At 48.1% G+C, this 18439-nt stretch overlaps 1 protein-coding gene across 1 annotated transcript in view; it reads left to right on the top strand.

The window, feature by feature from the left end:
• TBC1D1 (TBC1 domain family member 1) overlaps positions 1–18439 on the top strand; it is a gene marked incomplete at both ends in the record, with an annotated part of 235246 nt that overhangs the window by 187761 nt on the left and 29046 nt on the right. Inside the window, 3 exons of the mRNA XM_080697261.1 lie at positions 2526–2711; positions 8420–8581; positions 14732–14890. Coding sequence (XP_080553387.1) covers positions 2526–2711; positions 8420–8581; positions 14732–14890 — 507 coding nt within the window. The remainder of the gene's footprint in view (positions 1–2525; positions 2712–8419; positions 8582–14731; positions 14891–18439) is intronic.

Here is an 18439-nt window from a genome sequence, read left to right as displayed (position 1 = left end):
AGACTCCCAGGCTCCCCACAGATGCACAGAACTGAAATCCGCATTTTAGCAGGAGCCACACGCGATGCTTTGCGTGCTGAGGGTAGCGAAGCAAGAGTATTTTTTTTTTTTTACTTTGGAGGAAAATACACTTTGCTTCAAAGCATGGCTCTGACTCTTACTGGCCGGGTGACCTTGCCTCGTTCAAAACCTCGCTGCACCTTAGTTATTTGGACTACAAAATTTGGGGTAATAATAGCACCTTTTTAAAGAGGTTCTTAAGAAGATCGGACAAGCTTATCTGCGTCAAGGACTCCTCTCAACAGACCTTAGCTAATGATTGACAACCAGAAAAAAAAAGGCAAAGCAGAGAACCCTAGGAAGGCAGTTTGGGCCCCAGGCCTCGCAGCTGTGGCGCTGGCATCCTTGCATCTCACATCTGTGAGTACCAACGTGAAAGCTGGCTCTCCGTCAGCAACTGGAGACTGTGGCCCTTCTCAGCACCCCTGTTGGCAGAGAGGTGGGACCCACCCGCCTAAGCCACTGCGGATGGTCCGCCTTCCGCCTTCCATGTCAGAGTTAGACCGCTCTGCTCCTCTTGATTCAGGAAAGTACTGCGGTGGCAACTAAGACACACCGGAGGAGAAAGGCCGTGGAGAGCAGGAAGGATGGATGCACTTTTTAATTTTAAGTATAAAAGTGTTTATTGATAACTACAAGTTTAGAAAATGCAGGAAATAAGTGAATAACAGTACCTGTTTGCTCTTCTATTGAGCTGTTGCCAGGCGCCTGTGGAGACCAAGAGCTGTGGCCGTGGGGAGCAAGGCAGGAGGCGCTCCCTTCCTGGGTCCTAGAGCTCATGGGGGAGCGGCAAGACCTGGATGCAGTGCTTCCCAATACTTTTTCTGTGCCCTTAATGGATATTTAGTAGTAGGAGCCAATATTTATTCCATTCTTCCTGTCAACTGGACCGTATTCTAGGTGTTTTATATCTTAAGTATTAACTTTGTCTCTTAAATACCACTGTCATTCCCACTTGACAGGTTGAAACGTTGAGGGATAGCCGGGCGTGGTGGCGCACACTTGTAATCCCAGCATTCGGGAGGTTGAGACAGGAGGATCGCGGTTCGCGGACAGCCTCAGCTACTTAGCGAGGCCCTCTGCAACTCAGTGAGACCCGGTTTCAAAATAAAGAATAAAAAATTGGGCAGGGGGTGTAGCTCAGAGGTCAAATGCCCCTGGGTTCCATCCCCAGACCTGTAAATAAATAAATAAATAAATAAATAAATAAATATTTATAGAGATTATAAAGCATTCTTACTAGCTGAGAAGGATGACACACACTTGTAACCTCAGTACTTGGGAAGCTAAGGTGAGAGGATTGCAGGTTCAAGGTCAGTGCATGGTAACTCAGCAAGACCTTGTTTCTGAAAAACGACTGGGGGTAGTTGAGTGGTAGAATGCCCTGGGTTCAATCTCCAGTACCACACGATAGATAGATAGATAGATAGATAGATAATAGAACAATAGATAATTCTTCATGCTTATAGTTTCTTAAATTTAGTAATATTGAGAGGAGTTAAGATGGGTAAGTTACCCTAATAAAATGTTTAATCTCATAGATTTCATATCAGGAAAACACATCCAGTTTAGATAACAATAGTAAGCAGTCAATGCTGTTGACTGTTCTAGAAATCATTGCAGTGTGGAACCATGTTGGACCTGTGTTTTGGGTGGTCGTGAGGCTCAAGTCGTCTGTGAAGACTTTTCACGGCATGTGTTAAGACAGTGGATTTATTTACACAGGAGGCATTTTGCCCTGCAAAGTCCAGTTGGACAGGGACCCCGCTGCTCTTGATAGCTGGGGTCACAGTGACAGGAAGGGGCATTCTCTGCACATGTCTGTAAGGTGAGAAAGTACAGGTCTGTACAGCATAAGATTAAGCCAACACACAGAAGCACAAATACTGATGGCGCAGGAAGCATTTGCATTGGAGTGGTGCCTGGTGAGAAGCAGGTGGGCTCTGAGTCAGGCAAATACAGGCTCAGATTGCAGTGTACCTATTTCATTCATTGTGTGACCTTGGGTAAGTTTCTTGGCCTCTATGAGCCTTAGTTGCCTCGTTGGGTTCATATCTGTCTTGTGGAGTTGCCATCAGGATTAAATGAGTCTGTCAGTGAAGCCAAGGAGGTGGTCGAGGGGAAAGAGTGAGGATCAGTGAAGCAATTTGTGTATATATGTAGAAATGTCAATCGCTGTCAATCTCAGTATGTGCGGGGGGGGGGGGCAGAGATCTGGGAGGGCACCAAGTGCTGTGTATGTCACTGTCAACATGATTTACATTATGATCTGAGACTATAATGCGCCAATAAAAGTATATTAAAAATAAATAAAACAGGAGTTTTAAGTTTGAGGATGTCATTATATTTTATCCAAAAGGAGAAGAATTTGTTGATTTGGTACTATGAATATATATGTATATATATAATTTTGTTTTTATTGTTGTTGAAAAGTAACCATTTGGGAACATCCTTTCCCTCTCCAGATTACTCAGAGCTGGGAGAGCTTCCCCCGAGATCTCCTTTGGAACCAGTGTGTGAAGATGGACCTTTTGGCCCCTTACCAGAGGAAAAGAGAAGGACATCTCGGGAGCTTCGCGAGCTATGGAAAAAGGCTATTCTACAACAGATACTGCTCCTCAGGATGGAGAAGGAAAACCAGAAGCTACAGGGTTGGTTTGCCATTCTGAAATTGACCAGGCCTGTTGATCTTATCTCTGCTTGGGAGTAAATCACATCAGACGTATGCATGCTGTTTTAAAGCTGGGCGTGGTGGCTCATGCCTGTAATCCCAGTACTTGGGAGACCGAGACAGGAGGATTGCAAGTTTGAGGTCAGCCTCAGCAACTTAACGAGACCCTGTTTCAAAAATAAAAAAGACAAAAGGGGCTGAGGGTACAGCTCAGAGGTAGAATGCCCCTGGGTTCAATTCACAGTACAAAAAATTAAGAAATAACATAAAACAATACAGTAAAACCAAAAAAGATGGTCTGACATACCTATCTGTCAGTCATCTCTGTTTACATTTTCAACGTAATGTCCACGCTCTTTACCTTCTGGGGATTTAAAGATGGTCTCACCAACTCTATCGGCTGCTGCTCTGTGGTCATTATTGGCACAGGATCTAGAATAATGGTGTACAAGCTGCAGTGTTAGCTCTGACTCTGGAGAGTGATTTTGGTTTTGTTTTGGTTTTGGTTTTGTTTTCTCTTTCTTCCTTCTTTATGCTCAGCCCCAGTCTTTGCTGGGTGTTAAGTTTGAATTGATCCTACAGAAGACCTTAAATCCATAACCTCAGTCTAGGCCTTTCTTAGTAAGTTTCAGAGCAGCTTCAGGAGCTGAATGCATGTGTCCAGAGAAAAGAGCATGGGGTCTTGGGTGCAGAGAGCTGCCTGGGTGTCAGTTAATGAAGGTATCCAGTGGAAAGTCTGATGGGGGAGCTGTCATGGGGGCTCAGTCATTGCCAGCGCCCAAAGCAGTCTTGAAGTTAGAATATATACATTGAGCATTATCATGGGCTGAAACGTTTCATCTTTTAATCATGACCTCGGTGTTTGTGTAGAGTTAAAAATCATATGGCAGCAAATCTGGTGAAGAAGCTCCTGAGAATGCATTGCATCCTGTGAGGTCCAGTGGACCAGGACCCTCTGCTAGCCTCACGGTGCACAGGGCGAGAGTGGAGCTTCTCTGCATATGTCCGAAAGGCATCTGTGACTTTTGTCAACATCAGATTCCTGCAACAGTTTCTGTGGTTGAGAAAGGTCCAGATTTAGAAGTTGCAAAGAGATGGAATCAAGATGGTAAAATCATTTTTGGTGAGAAAGAAGCAGTGAAGCCGGGCGTGGTGGCGCACGCTTGTAATCCCATTACTTGGGAGGCTGAGACAGGAGGATCGCGCAGGTTTGAAGCCAGCCTCAGCTACTTAGTGAGGCTCTCAGCAACTTAGTGAAACCCTGTTTCCAAATAAAATATAAAAAATAGGTCTGGGAGTATAGCCCGGAGGTAGAAAGCCTCTGGGTTCCATTCCAGTACCATAAAAAAAAGGATGAGGAGGAGGAGGGGGGAAGGGGGAGGAGGAGGAGGAGGAGCTGTGAAATCTAAGATAATAAGACCTCTGCCACAGAAGTAGTCCAAGAGTTGGAATAGCTGCTTACAGATGCGGCCAGCTGTCCAGTGCAGTGTGGCAGCTGAGGGAGATGGCTCATCCTGTCAGCGTGCCATGGAAGGCTGTGGCGGGGGAGAAGGAGGACAGAGTAGATGAGTGCTAAGTTTTCTCCAAGTTTATTTTTCTATCACTTTTTTTTCTTTTTGGCGGGTCTGGGGATGGAACCCAGAGGCATTTGACCTCCGAGCTACCCCCTGCCCATCTTTTTATTCTTTGTTTTGAAACAGGGTCTCACGGAGTTGCAAAGGGCCTCACTAAGTAGCTGAGGCTGTCCACGAACCGCGATCCTCCTGTCGCAGCCTCCTGAATGCTGGGATTACAAGCGTGCGCCACCACGCCCGGCTTCTACCACTTTTTTGTGTATTTTTGAAGATCATTCTAAAAGCAGGTGCCTAAGAAACGTGTGCTAATTGTAGCATCATTAAGTGTGTCATCAGCTAAGCGAAAGCTTTGGTGCACAGCATTTATGGCCACGTGTATATCGGGATTTTTTGTTGATGAGCAAAAAGGCTGCTCTTATCATGTGGGTCATGCCACTTAACATCTTCTTGCAGATGACAGCCATGTCAAGTCAGGGCGTGAGTACAGAGGGGAAGAAGGCCAGCCGCTTCTTGGGAATGTTGGGAGAAATATGGCTGCGTTTGGTGGGTGAGCTCAGTGTGCCACAGAAGCGCAGGGCTTGCTGCTGTGCCAGTGGTGACTCGACAGGCTGGGGAGAGCGCCTGGAAGCCTCGCCAGGCGTTGCACCCGGTCTCCGGCCTCGCCGGCGTCTCCCCAGCCTTCCTTGTTGCATCAGTTACGGGCATTGTTCAGTTCTTGTGACCTCTTAGTCTTATTGTTTGAATTCATTTCTCTTCTTATCGCTATAATGTCTGACATGTATTCCTCTTTGCACTCAAAGCATCGTCGACCTGCTAAATATAATATAAAAAATAACAACAACAATTAGCTGATTGCTTAAAGATAGTGAGTAGGTTTTGTACGGGGTGGGTTGGCGGTGGGGTAAAACCAGTCAGAGAATGCACTGTGTACTGGAGAGACAGTCATTCTATGATAATGTTATTTTTATTTTCTTATTGGCTTCTTAAAAGGAAGGCTAGATTGCAGCTGGGAATAGTTCTTGAAGTTGATCAAGGGTTCGAGCTCTTTGAGAAAGAAGTTAGCGGAGTAAGCGCCAAAAGATTCTTCCTCTGGCTAAGCCTACTTCCTAACTTTCAAATATACATACCAAATATTTATTACTCTCCAGTAGGCATTACTCCCTGGGAAAAACAAACCTTGTCATTTAAATCCATTGCAGACACCTTGCAGCTTACGTTGTGTTTTCCCTAAAGTTACACAGCTGATTTGCAGTGGTGTTGGGACTAAAAAATATTACCTCTTCTTCCAAAACAGAGTTCTCTGCTGGACCTGTCTGCAAAGTCGTCATCTCCCAACCCTTCCTCTTCCTTCCTTTCACCCCTCCCTCCCTTCTTTCCTCTTTCGTTTTTTTTTTTTTGTAGTGCTAGGTATTGAACCTAGGGTTTTGTACCTGCTGTGTAGCGATGTACTGCTGAGCTACATCCCCAGCCCTTTTTATTTTATTTTGAGCTAGGGTCTCACCAAATTGCTGAGGCTGGCCTCAAATTTATGATCCTTCTGCCTCAGTCTCCTGAATAGCTGGGATTACAGGTCTGCACCACTGTGCCTGGCACCCACACCCCTTTTTAAAATAAAGATGTGAGCAGCCTAACACAGGGCAGCGGGGTGTGATTCCACGCAGCCGTGGTGGAGCCTAACAGGGCAGCCGGGTGTGATTCCACGCAGCCGCAGCCGTGGTTGGAAGCTAACATGTTATTGCTTATCAGAATAATTCAGCTCAGTATTTTATGCTTAACTAAGATGACAATGTTACAAATATTATGTCTTTATAATAATATAGTAATACTATATTTTGATTTGCAGTGGAAGATATTTTGATTTGTGAAAGCTTTTCTCCTAGTTAAATAATATATATTTGTTAAGCCGAGCATGGTGGCTCATGCTTGTAATTCCAGCATTTGGGCGTGGCGGCGCATGCTTGTAATCCCAGCATTTGGGAGGCTGAGACCGGAGGATCGTGGTTCGCAGACAGCCCCAGCTACTTAGCGAGGCCCTTTGCAACATAGTGAGACCCAGTTTCAAAATAAAGAATAAAAAACAGGGCAGGGGCTATAGCTCAGAGGTCGAATGCCCCTGGGTTCCATCCCCAGAGTGGGGTCATTTAATTACTGAGTTTCTAAGCTTTCAAGAGCGGCAGTCGGCAGGAGAGTTTTATCTGTGGAAGCAGCTGTTAACAAAGCAGGATTGGACAGAGAAACAGTCTGCCCTGCACAGCGGGTATTCATCGGACTTGACCATTACACACCACGCTCGTGTTGGCTCAGGCATCCATGTCTCATGTGTAAGTCTTTAGACGACTCTTGAGGAGTTGCGTTTGCTCTCCCCTAGGCCTGTCTGGGTGCGCGGGCTCTTGCTCAGTGTCCTGGGCTGCTGGGGCCTGGACGGCCGCTGTTGGTTGCAGGTTAGCACCATCTGCTCTGCCTGATAAGGCCTTTCAGAGGCCACTGATTTTAGTCAGCTGTGTGGTCAAGATTCTGAAGTAGAATGGTAAGCTGAGTCTTCTGACCAACACTCTGGCAGCACAGAGTTCCGCAGATGTCAGCCTGAATTCCTCCTGTTGTGTGCTGGGCAGTGTTGGGGTGGCAGATGCCCCTGACACAGTTTACTTCCAGAAAGGTTAGGCTGGTGCTGGGACTCCGGTGCAGGTTCCAGTTCAGCACAGTGAGTCCTGAACCCATTTGCCGCAAGGGTTAGCACAGCTTCAGTGACATATATTGTCTCATACCAAGAAAAACATCTAAGGGTGACTTTTTTTGGTGGTACTGGGGTGGAACTCGGGGGCTTTCTACCTCCAGGCTATATCCCAGATCTATTTTATGTTTTATTTGGAAACAGGGCTCACTAAGTTGCTGAGAGCCTCACTAAGTAGCTGAGGCTGGCTTCAAACCTGTGTGATTCTCCTGTCTCAGCCTACCAAGCGCGGGGATTACAAGCGTGCACTACCATGCCCAGTAACATCTTTTTTAAAAGCATGAATTCCAGAGAGGTAGAAATTGTTTAACTGGACCTAGAAAAAAGATTCTTCAAAAGTAAGAGGGAAAAGAGCCGGGCGTGGTGGCGCATGCTTGTAATCCCAGCATTAGGGAGGCTGAGACCAGAGGATCGCGGTTCGCAGACAGCCTCAGCTACTTAGGCCCTCCACAACTCAGTGAGACCCAGTTTCAAAATAAAGCATAAAAAATAGGGCAGGGGGTATAGCTCAGAGGCCAAATGCCTCTGGGCCCCATCCCTAGACCCACAAAAAAAAAAAAAAAAAAAAAAAAGTAACAGGGAAAAGAGAGAAGATGGTAGATGAAGAGCTGCTGGCGCCCAGAGGAGGGCAGCCCTGGCTGAGACCCCCGCTGCTCAGTAACTAGCCCTGCGCAGCTCGCTTCAGTCTCTCTGAACGTCAGTTTGCTGTCCCTGAAATGAGAGGGTGGATTAGAGAATCAATTTAAGGTTTTCCTTTATTGACTTTGCCTCCAGTTTAGCAGTTTAAGTCTTAATTCTTCCTAAAACAGCTCAGGTTAAGTAAGTTTGGAACACATAGCTGACTTCATGCATGCATGCATACACACACATATATATACATACATACATACATACATACATACATACATGTATATATATGGAAATGCACAAAAGGGGTAGATTTGTGCTAAGTAGCTCGAGGAAGCAGAAACAGGACCAATGGTAGACACTCCCTGAAGGAGGTTTGGCTCTAAATAAAAATGAGCTTCCCTTAGAGTGCTTCTCCTAGTTTAGGCGAAAAACGCTTGCTCTCTGACCACACCCTGGAGTCAGAGCAGCCAGCGCCTGCCTCGGAGACATCTGTGGTTTGCTAGGGTAGCTGTGAGAATGAGTGAAGTGGACAGAATGAAAAGTAGCAGCATGGCCAGAGGATACCCGGTGCGGAGGGGTGAGGAAATCAAGGCTCCTTCCTGGGTTTTAGAATCCCAAGGAAAATAGGAGACTTTCCTTGACTGCTCAGCTGGCCTTGCCTTCTCCCCGCCCAGCAGCCGTGAGCAGCTGCCGTGCTGGACCAGGACCCGTGGCCTGGCACCTACTAACGCGACCTTACTCGGTCTCTTCCAGCCTCTGAGAATGATTTGCTGAACAAGCGGCTGAAACTCGACTATGAAGAAATCACTCCTTGTCTGAAAGAGGTGACAACCGTGTGGGAGAAGATGCTTAGCTCTCCAGGGAGATCGAAAATTAAGTTCGATATGGAGAAAATGCACGCAGCTGTCGGGCAAGGTAAGCTTCTCAGGACCCGTGCAGCCACCTTGCCTTCCCTCCCTGGCGACGGGGATGACACTGTCCAGCCTGATTGCAGTGACCATCTCTCCTTTCCATCACACCTTTACCACTCTATGTCCATATATCTTAGCTATATAGGTGATTTTTATTACCTTTTATGGTTTTCATTAATGAAAATGCCCAGAAAACATAAAGATGACAGGAAAACCCAAGAGCTTAGTTGCCTACAAGTTGGACAGTGGTGTGGTATACACTGTGAGGTAGACAGTAAACTAAAATTGCCGCGTGTGGCCTTGTCCTGAGCATCAGGGTTGAGACACAGCGTATCGAGCACAGACAAGGGCTTCTGGGCTTCGATCCCAGCCCTGCCACCCCTCGCCTCGCCTCGCCTCGCCTGCGCTGAGCTCTGTTCCCCCTTGTGTGGGATGTGAGCTGAGAACCCGGATTGCACAGCAAGGGCCTGCTGCCTGGTGAGGCCCGGGAGAGCCAGCAGCGCTGGCCAGTTTCTTAGTATCCTCTGCCAGTCTGAATTGTTGCTGGTCCAAGAAGTATGCACAGAACTCAAGACCAAGCATTTCGAGATCTCTTAGCAGTTTGGACCCTCATAAGAAATGAGGGCATGGCAGGCCTGTAATTTCAGTACCTGGGAGGCTGAGACAGGAGAGTCACAGGCTCAAGACCAGCCTCAGCAATTTAGCGAGAGTCTGTTTCAGAATAAAAAATAAAATTGGGCTGGGGGTGTAGCTTGGAGGTGGAACTCCCTTGAATTCAATCCTCAGTACCACACACGAAAGAAAGAAAGAAAGAAAGAAAGAAAGAGAGAAAGAAAGAAAGAAAGACCAATCCTTTACAGTAGTTTGAGAAGTAACATTTTAGTTGTTTATTTGCTAAATGTTTTAATTGATGCATTTTAATTATAATGGTTCACTGTGATATATTCATACATGCATATAACATAATTTCATTCCCTCTATCTCCTCTTTCTTTCTTTTTTTTAACGGAACTGGGGATGGAACCCAGGGGCATTCTACCTCTGAGCTGTACCCACGGCCCTATATTTTTATTCTTTCTTTTTTCTTTTTTTGGTGGTACTGGGGTGGAACCCAGAGGCTTTGTACTTCCGGGCTATACTCCCAGACCTATTTTATATTTATTTGGAAACAGGGTCTCACTAAGTTGCTGAGAGCCTCACTAAGTAGCTGAGGCTGGCTTCGAACCTGTGTGATTCTCCTGTCTCAGCCTCCAAGTGCCGGGGATTACAAGCGTGCACCACTACGCCCAGCTTATTCTTTGTTTTGAAACAGGGTCTCACTGAGTTGCAAAGGGGCTCATTAAGTAGCGGAGGCTGTCTTCAAACCGCGATCCTGTTGTCTCAGCCTTCCAAATGCTGGGATTACAAGCGTGCGCCACCACGCCCTCCTCTTTCTGTCCCTCCCCCTCTCTCTGCTCCCCTCCACACCACTCCATCAGCTGTGCAGAGGAAGAACATTACGTATGTGTTATTCTCCTCTCAGAGAGTTCATGGAGCCAAGCAGTCTTTCTGCCTTAATCTAGGCATTTAAAAACGTTTTACTGAGTTTCAACAGCATCAGTTTGGTGATAACGGGTAGTTTGCCGTACCTATGACTCCCCTTCATGGATAAGGACTGTGGGCTTAGCACAGGGATCCACTCACCACACTGCACTCGTGCAGTCGAACGTGCCTTGGCGGTGTTATTCTTAGAAGCTGTAAAGGTGTGCAGAGGCGAAGGTGGAGGCTCCAAGTTGGCAGAGCTTCTTGTGACCTTAAGGAAGTATCTTCACCTCTCTGGGCTCCTGTCCCCTCGCTGGTGGCGTGAGAGGCTTGGACCAAGCAGAGGTCTCGGGCTGTCTAACATTCTTTGTACTCGCCTGGCATGGTGGTTGGAGGTTTACCGTTACACCGTGGCCCCAGATGGCTGTTTTGAAAAGGGAAAGAGGAGAGAATGTGTGCGTTCTTGGTGATGTGGTGGTCTTGGGTGGTTTTGCTCCTTGCATGTTCTGTGGCAGCCGCTCTACATGTTGGAGCATCCCAGAGGCCCGGCCCCTGGGTGTTCATTTGTTTCTCGTTGTGCACTCTAGGGGGAGGCTGCATAATTACTCCAGGCCTCGGCTCCTGTGGCGAATGGGCAGGGACAGCTGGACAGTCTGTGCGGGGTGAGCGGAGGCTGCCTGCAGTTCCTCCCCAATCCTGACCCGGCACATCGTTTTGCTGCAGGAGCTGTCTCTCACACAGCTAAAGGTTCTCCATTATCACAGCCTCAGCAACTTAGCAAGACCCTGTTTCAAAACAAAACGGGCTGGGTGTAGCTCAGAGGCAGAATACCCCTGGGTTTAATCCCCACTACAAAAAAAATATGTGTGTAGGGAGGCTTCAGCAGTCAGTCAGCTTCAGCACGTTAAGACAGACAGTTCCACATGACCACTATCCATCTGTGGCTCAGAATTTAATAGAGACTAAATCAGAACTGTACCTTTGACCTCCACGCAGGTCCTAGTCACCTCAGAGACCTTGCAAGAGAAGGCAGTGCTGGGTGGGCAAGTGAGGCCTTTCCTATAACAGTCTGTATCTCCCCAAGTGACAGAAATAAAGGGCTTTATAAAACTTTGAAGTTGAAATTAGATAGGATTGTCAGGGTTAAGGAACCAATTAGAGAGAAAGAAGGGTAATTATGTAGAATTTTAGGCAATTCAAAGTTTTGTTTGCATCATACTAATTCCTCTAAATATACCCTAATATTGGCCCCCCGGAGCTGGAACGTATTTTTCTAGGAATGGAACTGTGGAGCGGTTACCTGAGCAATTAGAAGCGTGGGCCGGATGCAGACTGCTGACCTTTAACCCAGCAATGCCACTTAGAGAAACATGTTCTAGAAAGTGACCAGCCAGAGCTATACGGCAGTGAGAAGAACGCGTGCTGGGTGGCACTGTTTAATAGCCAAGCCAAATAGCACAAGCCCTCATGAGCCCCACGTCCTGAAAACGCTCAGTAGGCGTCTGCTCACTGCTGTAAACGGTGTCACGCTGTTCGTCAGTGAGAACCGCGCAGACTCTTCTCAAGTAAGGTTGATGTTTCTCTAGCATTCAGTGTAGAGAAACAGCCACCGTGTGTTCAAAGATACCCAGAATATGGACAGATGGCCACCCTGGTTCACCTGGTGTGGCCCTGGCTTTCAGCTCTAGTCCCGGTAAAACAACCGGCAGCCCTCCTCCTCTTCCCTTCCCAAGCCTTCCTGTTTGTGATGGTAGCTCAGATGTTCACTCTGGTTACAGGTAGTTTTTCACTTTCATCTTTATACCTTCTGTATTTCAGAGGTGTTCTCTTTTTTTCGTTCATTTATTTTTTTATTTTTTATTTTTTGTAGTACTGGGGGTGGAACCCAGGGGCTTTTCTACCTGCGGTCTACACTCCCAGACCTGTTTTACACTTTATTTGGAAACAGGGTCTGACTACGTTGCTGAGAGCCTCACGAAGTAGCCGAGGCTGGCTTTGAACCTGTGCGATCCTCTCGTCTCAGCCTCCCAAGCGCGGGGATTACAAGCCTGCGCCACCACGCCCGGCTTTTCCTTTCATTTAAACAGTGTGCATATAACTACTTTTCAAGTCAGTAAAAGTCAAATCATTTACACAGAGAGAAAAGGAATGGCCCCTGCTCCAGTGGCGCCACTGCCAGGTCTCTGTTGAGTGCAGAGAAAAGCAAAACTAAGCATGAAAAGGAGCTCCCAGCCACTGTTAGCAAAGACACTCAGTCCAGTTTGCCCGGCCCTTTACTTTTAAATCACAGGAATCGCTGGGCGTGGTGGCGCACGCTTGTCATCTCCCTGCTTGGGAGGCCGAGACAGGAGGATCGCACAGGTTCAAAGCCAGCCTCAGCTACTTAGTGAGGCTCTCAGCAACTTAGTGAGACCCTGTTTCCAAATAAAGTATAAAATAGGTCTGGGAGTGTAGCTCAGAGGTAGAAAGCCCCTGGGTTCCATCCCCAGTACAAAAAAAAAAAAAAAAAAAAATCACAGGAATCAACTTGCTTTTTAATTCCAGAATATCTGGCCCTCATTGGCACAGCCAGCATTCTTTTCTCCCAGTAAAATAAAGGTCTGATAAGATAATTGGAATGATTTAGTAATATGAGGAAATTGGGAATCTCATAACTTGTGATAGTTTGCATTTTGCCAGAAAATATTTTCCAGTTTGCCAAACAATATTATGTTTAAAAAAAGCCCTATAAATCATTTATGCCAGCTCTTTTTCCAGTTCACATTTGCTTCCAGTCTGGGTTTAAAGTATTAGGGGAGAGAGAGAGAGAGTGTGTGTGTGAATGAGTGAGTGAGTGTGTGTGTGTGAGTATTATACTCAGGTTATCTCTCTCAGTGGGTAGGGAAGGAAGAAAGAAGTGGGGTAATATAAAAAGCTTCAGGGGCCGGGGGTTCCTGCTCCTTCCCTCGCAGTTCTGGAGGAGCAACACCACGGGCCTTTTCCCGCTCTGCTGCATCTCGACATTCTGGGACTGAGGCCGCCTCCCTCCCCCTCAGCCTCCGCAGGCACGGTGATCTGCCAGTCTCCTCTGTGTGTCACTGAATATAGAGCATACTGGACAGTCCAGGATGTAGGCGTCTTACTTATTTCTGCAATGACCTTTTTTCCCCCAAATAAGGTAACATTCATAAGCTCCAGGGATTAGGAACTGGACCTGTTGTGGGCAGGGGGGGTGTCCTGTTCTGCTCTCTGCACAGGATTGTCAGATTAATGATGCTGGGGTAAACGTTTAGAGAAGGAGCAACCTGCAGCAGATAATTGGGAACTCTGTCTTTCCCGCAAACCAACTTTTTTTCTTTTTATTTAAATTTATTTTTAAATGATACATAAAGTTTTAAATATTTATGGAGTGCCATGTGATGTTTCAGTGTTTCCATTTCACAGTGTTTACATCAGGATACATATCTGTCTCCTCAAACACCATTTCTTTATGCTGAAAATCAGACTCAAAGTTATACTCAATCTTTTCCTTTTCCTTTTTGAAATACAATACATTATTATTTGAAATCACTCTATTGAGGCAGGCATGGTGGTGCATACTTGTAATCCCAGCATTTGGGAGGCTGAGACTGGAGGATCGCGGTTCGCGGACAGCCTCAGCTACTTAGTGAGGCCCTCTGCAACTCAGTGAGACCCTGTTTCAAAATAAAGAATAAAAAATAGGGCTGGGAAGCCGGGCGTGGTGGCACACACTTGTAATCCCAGCATTTGGGAGGCCGAGACCAGAGGATCACGGTTTGCGGACAGCGTCAGCTACTTAGTGAGGCCTCTGCAACTCAGTGAGACCTGGTTTCAAAAAATAAAGAATAAAAAATAGGGCAGCGGGTGTAGCTCGGGGGTCGAATGCCCCTGGGTTCCATCCCCACCCCCACCCCCCAAAAAAAAATAGGGCTGGGAGTGTAGCTCAGAGGTCAAACGCCCCTGGGTTCCATCGACACACAAAAAATTAAAAATAAAATAAAATCACTCTATTATGCAAAAGCACACTAGAACTTCTTGCTCCTGTCTAACTATAACAGTACCCATTGCAACTTTTTTATTTTCTTTCTTTTTTTAAATAGTTGATACATGTAAGAGAAAAAGAAAAGTAATCGATGCACCTGAAGTATTTCTAACAGGCGCGTAAAGGCACCCTGCAGCCCAGGGGTCTGCTCTCTCCTGTTTTCCTACTCTGCCTCCCTCCCTAAGGCCTAAAGGAGGGCTCCTGTCAAACCTGGGGTGACGAGCCCCCACCTCACTTTGATTCGCTCCCTTCCGTGAGCTCTCAGGTTGCTCTGGCGTTTGTCATGCTGGCAGCATTTCCCTAGAACGTTATTAATTGGCACCAGGCACAGTCATCAGCTTATCCTTGCAGAGTCTAACTCAGCATGATCTGTCTTTGAAAGGAACTAGGGTCAAGGCCGGGGGAAGCGAGGGGAGAGTCAGGGGTCGGAAAGAAGGAAGGCAGGGAGCAAATTTGAGGTTTTCATCCATTCCTGTTCATTTTAAAATAGAATGAGAATCTGGAACCATGGAATGAAACACAGCTCGTTTTATTAAGTTTAATTCTGTGCATGGAGTCCTCATTCTTACTTCCCCACCCCCTGCCTTTAAAGGTGTGCCACGTCACCACCGGGGGGAGATCTGGAAGTTTCTAGCCGAGCAGTTCCACCTTAAGCACCCGTTTCCCAGCAAACAGCAGCCGAAGGACGCGCCATACAAAGAACTGTTGAAGCAGCTCACCTCCCAGCAGCACGCGATCCTCATCGACCTCGGTGAGTCTGAGCCGTCCACTGGAGGGGTAGACCGACCGCCCCTCACCCCAAGGGCTGAGGAGACTGTCCGGGTTATTTAGCGATCTGCCTTCATGTTTAGCAATCAAAATTTACTACTGAGACTTTTAATTTAAAAAGCCCTAGAGTCATCACAAATGTCCCCTCAAGTGTATAAAACCTGTGTGTTCACGGGGCGGCTGGTTCCCTCTGCTCGGGGTTTCTCATTAAGGCCTTCATTAGGTCATGACTGCGCTGCCATCGGTAATTCAGGTGTTGATAGGACGTTTTTATGGTCAGCTGAAGGAACATCCTGGGAACTATATAGGCTTGGCTTAATTACAGGAGCCACTCTCTCACTTTTACTGCTCAGAATTCATCAGAAAAATGGCAGATAGCCAAGCCTGTGCGTGTACACACCCGAGGTGATTTGATTTTGGAGACAGGACAATGCCTTGTCTCTTGAACAGTTCTAAAAACACAAAGATGGAAGCAGTTTATTGGATGCAGTTGCCATGGTAAAGACCTTGATGAATTAGGACATAGTTGTGACTCACCTCAGATGCTCTGACTGTCAGCGGGCTGGTAGGGTCCCGGGGGCCCCTGTTCTGCTGCTGCCCCTCACTAGGGCCCTGGCTTCACGAGTGAGCCAGCTCCAGGGCGGCAGCTGGCCTGTGGCTCTGCTTCAGAATCCCTGCTAAGGTTGCCACTTCCCCCTCCCTGGCCCGATCCATAGATGTGCTGGCTCTGCTGGAGCCTGCCTCCCAGGGCTTCTGCAGCGATGATGGAGAAGGGGGGTGCACTGCACCCCATAGTAGCAAGACTTTGTCTCAAGCCACAAAGTTACCTTTGGCTCCTTAACTCTCAAGGTTACTCCTTAAGTCTATGCTTAAATGTCATGGTTGAGCCGGGCGTGGTGGCGCACGCTTGTCATCTCCCCGCTTGGGAGGCTGAGACAGGAGGATCGCGCAGGTTCAAAGCCAGCCTCAGCTACTTAATGAGGCTCTCAGCAACTTAGTGAGACCCTGTTTCCAAATAAAATATAAAATGGGTCTGGGAGTATAGCCTGGAGGTAGAAAGCCTCTGGGTTCCACCTCCAGTACCACCAAAAAAAAAAATTAAAAATAGTGCTGATGAGCTGGGCGTAGTGGCACATGCTTATAATCCCAGTATTTGGAAGACTGAGACAGGAGGATTGCAAGTCCTGGCCAGCCTCAGCTACTTAATGAGGCTCTCAGCAACTTAGTGAGACCCTGTATTCAAATAAAGAAATATAAAATAGGGCTGGGAGTATAGCCTGGAGGTAGAAAGCCTCTGGGTTCCACCCCCAGTACCACAAAAAATAAAAAAATAAAAAGTCATGGTTGAGAAACCATCCTTGGCTGCTCTGCCAAACCCTGCCTCAAGACTAGATGGGGTGCCCAGCCCCGGCCTCCCACGCTCCGAGCTCTTTCCCCATGATGCTCACCAGTTTATTAGTATTGCTGTTGTTATTATTTAAAGCTAACACTTTACCTTGGGCTAAATGTTGCTTAAAGTTAATCTACTTTGTTATCTTCACAGCATTATCACAAAGATTTTGTTGAGGACATTAAGACACAGAGAAGTTAAGTAACTTGCTCAAAATGACGCGTGCAGTTTGCTGCTGAGCAGGTGGCGTCGTCAGCCAGGCTGCCCCCGTGTCCCCACACGCCCCCACTCCCAGGCCTCTGCAGTCACACAGCGGGTGCTCAGGAAATCCTTGGGGATGTTGACTGTGAGGCCCTGAGCCAGCGCCAGAATCTCATGTGCCTCTCACAACACGCTTGGGATGCAGGCCCTGAATCCTTTCTAGGAAATGAGGAGACTGAGGCATGGGGAGGTCAGATGTGGACCACAGTTACAGGGTCATCTGAGCACAGGTGCCAGGGACTAAGTAAGGCCGGCCCTCCCCAAGGAGCTGGGAGCCCACAGGATGCGGCTGCAGGTCTGGCCAGGTACAGCATGGTACTGAGAGGCTGTGGCAGGCCTCGGTGGGGCTGGAGCCCCTTTGGTCCACTGACCCTGAGGTCAGCAGGTTTGTAAATTCGCAGTAGACATGTTGCTAATGTGATGAGTACCAGAAAAATGACATCATGTTCCTCTCTTGTGAGATGGAGTGGAAAATAGATTCCGGAAGGGAGGCGGAGAGTGAATACGTGTGGGCGGTCCTCCTGGACCCCTCAGCCTGTTCCTTGCAGGAAGGGAGGAGGGGAGCGGGCACAACCTCCCTCCATGATCCAGGTCCCTGCAGCACTCCTCCTGCCCTGCCTCGCGTTGCAGGGAGGTGATCACTTTTCCGCAGAGGGCAAAGCCTGCCATCCTCTCCTGGGAGCTTGTTTGTTTGGGCCCCACAGGCGGCCTCTGTTGCCAAAGCTGATGTGACCTTTTCCCCAGTCAGCAGGCCCCCGATTCCCCGCAGGGCCAGGCCTTACTCACGTCCTCTCTGCCCCTGCCTGTCCCACCCTCCCTCTCTCTTCTGTACCAGGCGGCCAGCTGCAGCCCCCTCGCGCCCACCAGTGGTGCCGACCCCTCCTACCTCTTGCCCAATCCTGACCTGGCCTCCGCTTTGGATGCCCTCCAGATACCCTCTCCAGGGCCTGAAAGGACCTCTGTTTGCAATGATACGTTTCCAAGTCACTCCATGAGTTTCTGCCGGGCTGTCAAGGGACTCTCCTAGGGTCAGCTCTTCCTCCACTGGACCTGGGAATCCTGGTGCCGGCCCAGACCCAGCGGAGAGCCCCTCGCCTCTCTCTAGGGCCGATGTTTGCCTCACTGGTATTTTGTCCACACTATGGCCGACTCAAGGCCATAATGGAGCATCGTAGAGAGTGAAGGCAAGCTGGTCCTTCCATTTATCCTAATAATGTGCCATCCCTGTGCTGACCAGGACAGGGTGCTGGTTGGTTGGATGTTTTTTGGCTCTTTGTGGGGTTTTGTCTTCCTGTCTTTTGCTTCACTTTCTCAAATTGGCTTTTAGTCTAAACAGCATTTTGCAAATGTTCCTCCAAAGAGTGAGAACAACAGCTCTGTAGTCAGGTAGTGTTTGTATTTTCTCACACTCGGTCACAGTGCGTCTTGACACAGCCCTGCATGGAGCTGGGCGTTTTGTTAGCTCCGCTCTGAGGCCAAGATCGAGGCCTTGGGGGTTGAGTGCTTCGCCCAAGCTGCAGGCGACTCGGTGCCAGACAGGGTCTAGAACCCTGGTCTTCACATCTGCACCTTGCAGGATACGCCCTGTTGCTTTTGTCTTTTGTGGACCTGCCCGCTCCATCCTTATACCACCTCTCCCTCCAGTTTGGTGGAACCACGCTGGCCAGGAAGAAACAGTGGCTGTCGTGGCCTAGCAGGTGACTCTCGCAAGTCATCCAGGACCTGCGCCACTCTTCACACCTGGCTCCAGCAGCGTCCATTTGTCCAGCAGCCCGAGGACTGTGACCTTCTCTCTAGTCCCTGCCTCTCCGTCTTGCGTGGGCAACGTGAAGCTCCAAGCATTCTGCCTGCCGGCCGGGGCACCACTGTCATCCTCCATGC

The sequence above is a fragment of the Muscardinus avellanarius genome (assembly GCF_963383645.1).
Source record: "Muscardinus avellanarius genome assembly, chromosome: 6".
NCBI lineage: Eukaryota > Metazoa > Chordata > Mammalia > Rodentia > Gliridae > Muscardinus > Muscardinus avellanarius.
Note: the sequence above shows the minus strand (reverse complement) of the source record. Positions and strands in the feature narration are given on the sequence as shown.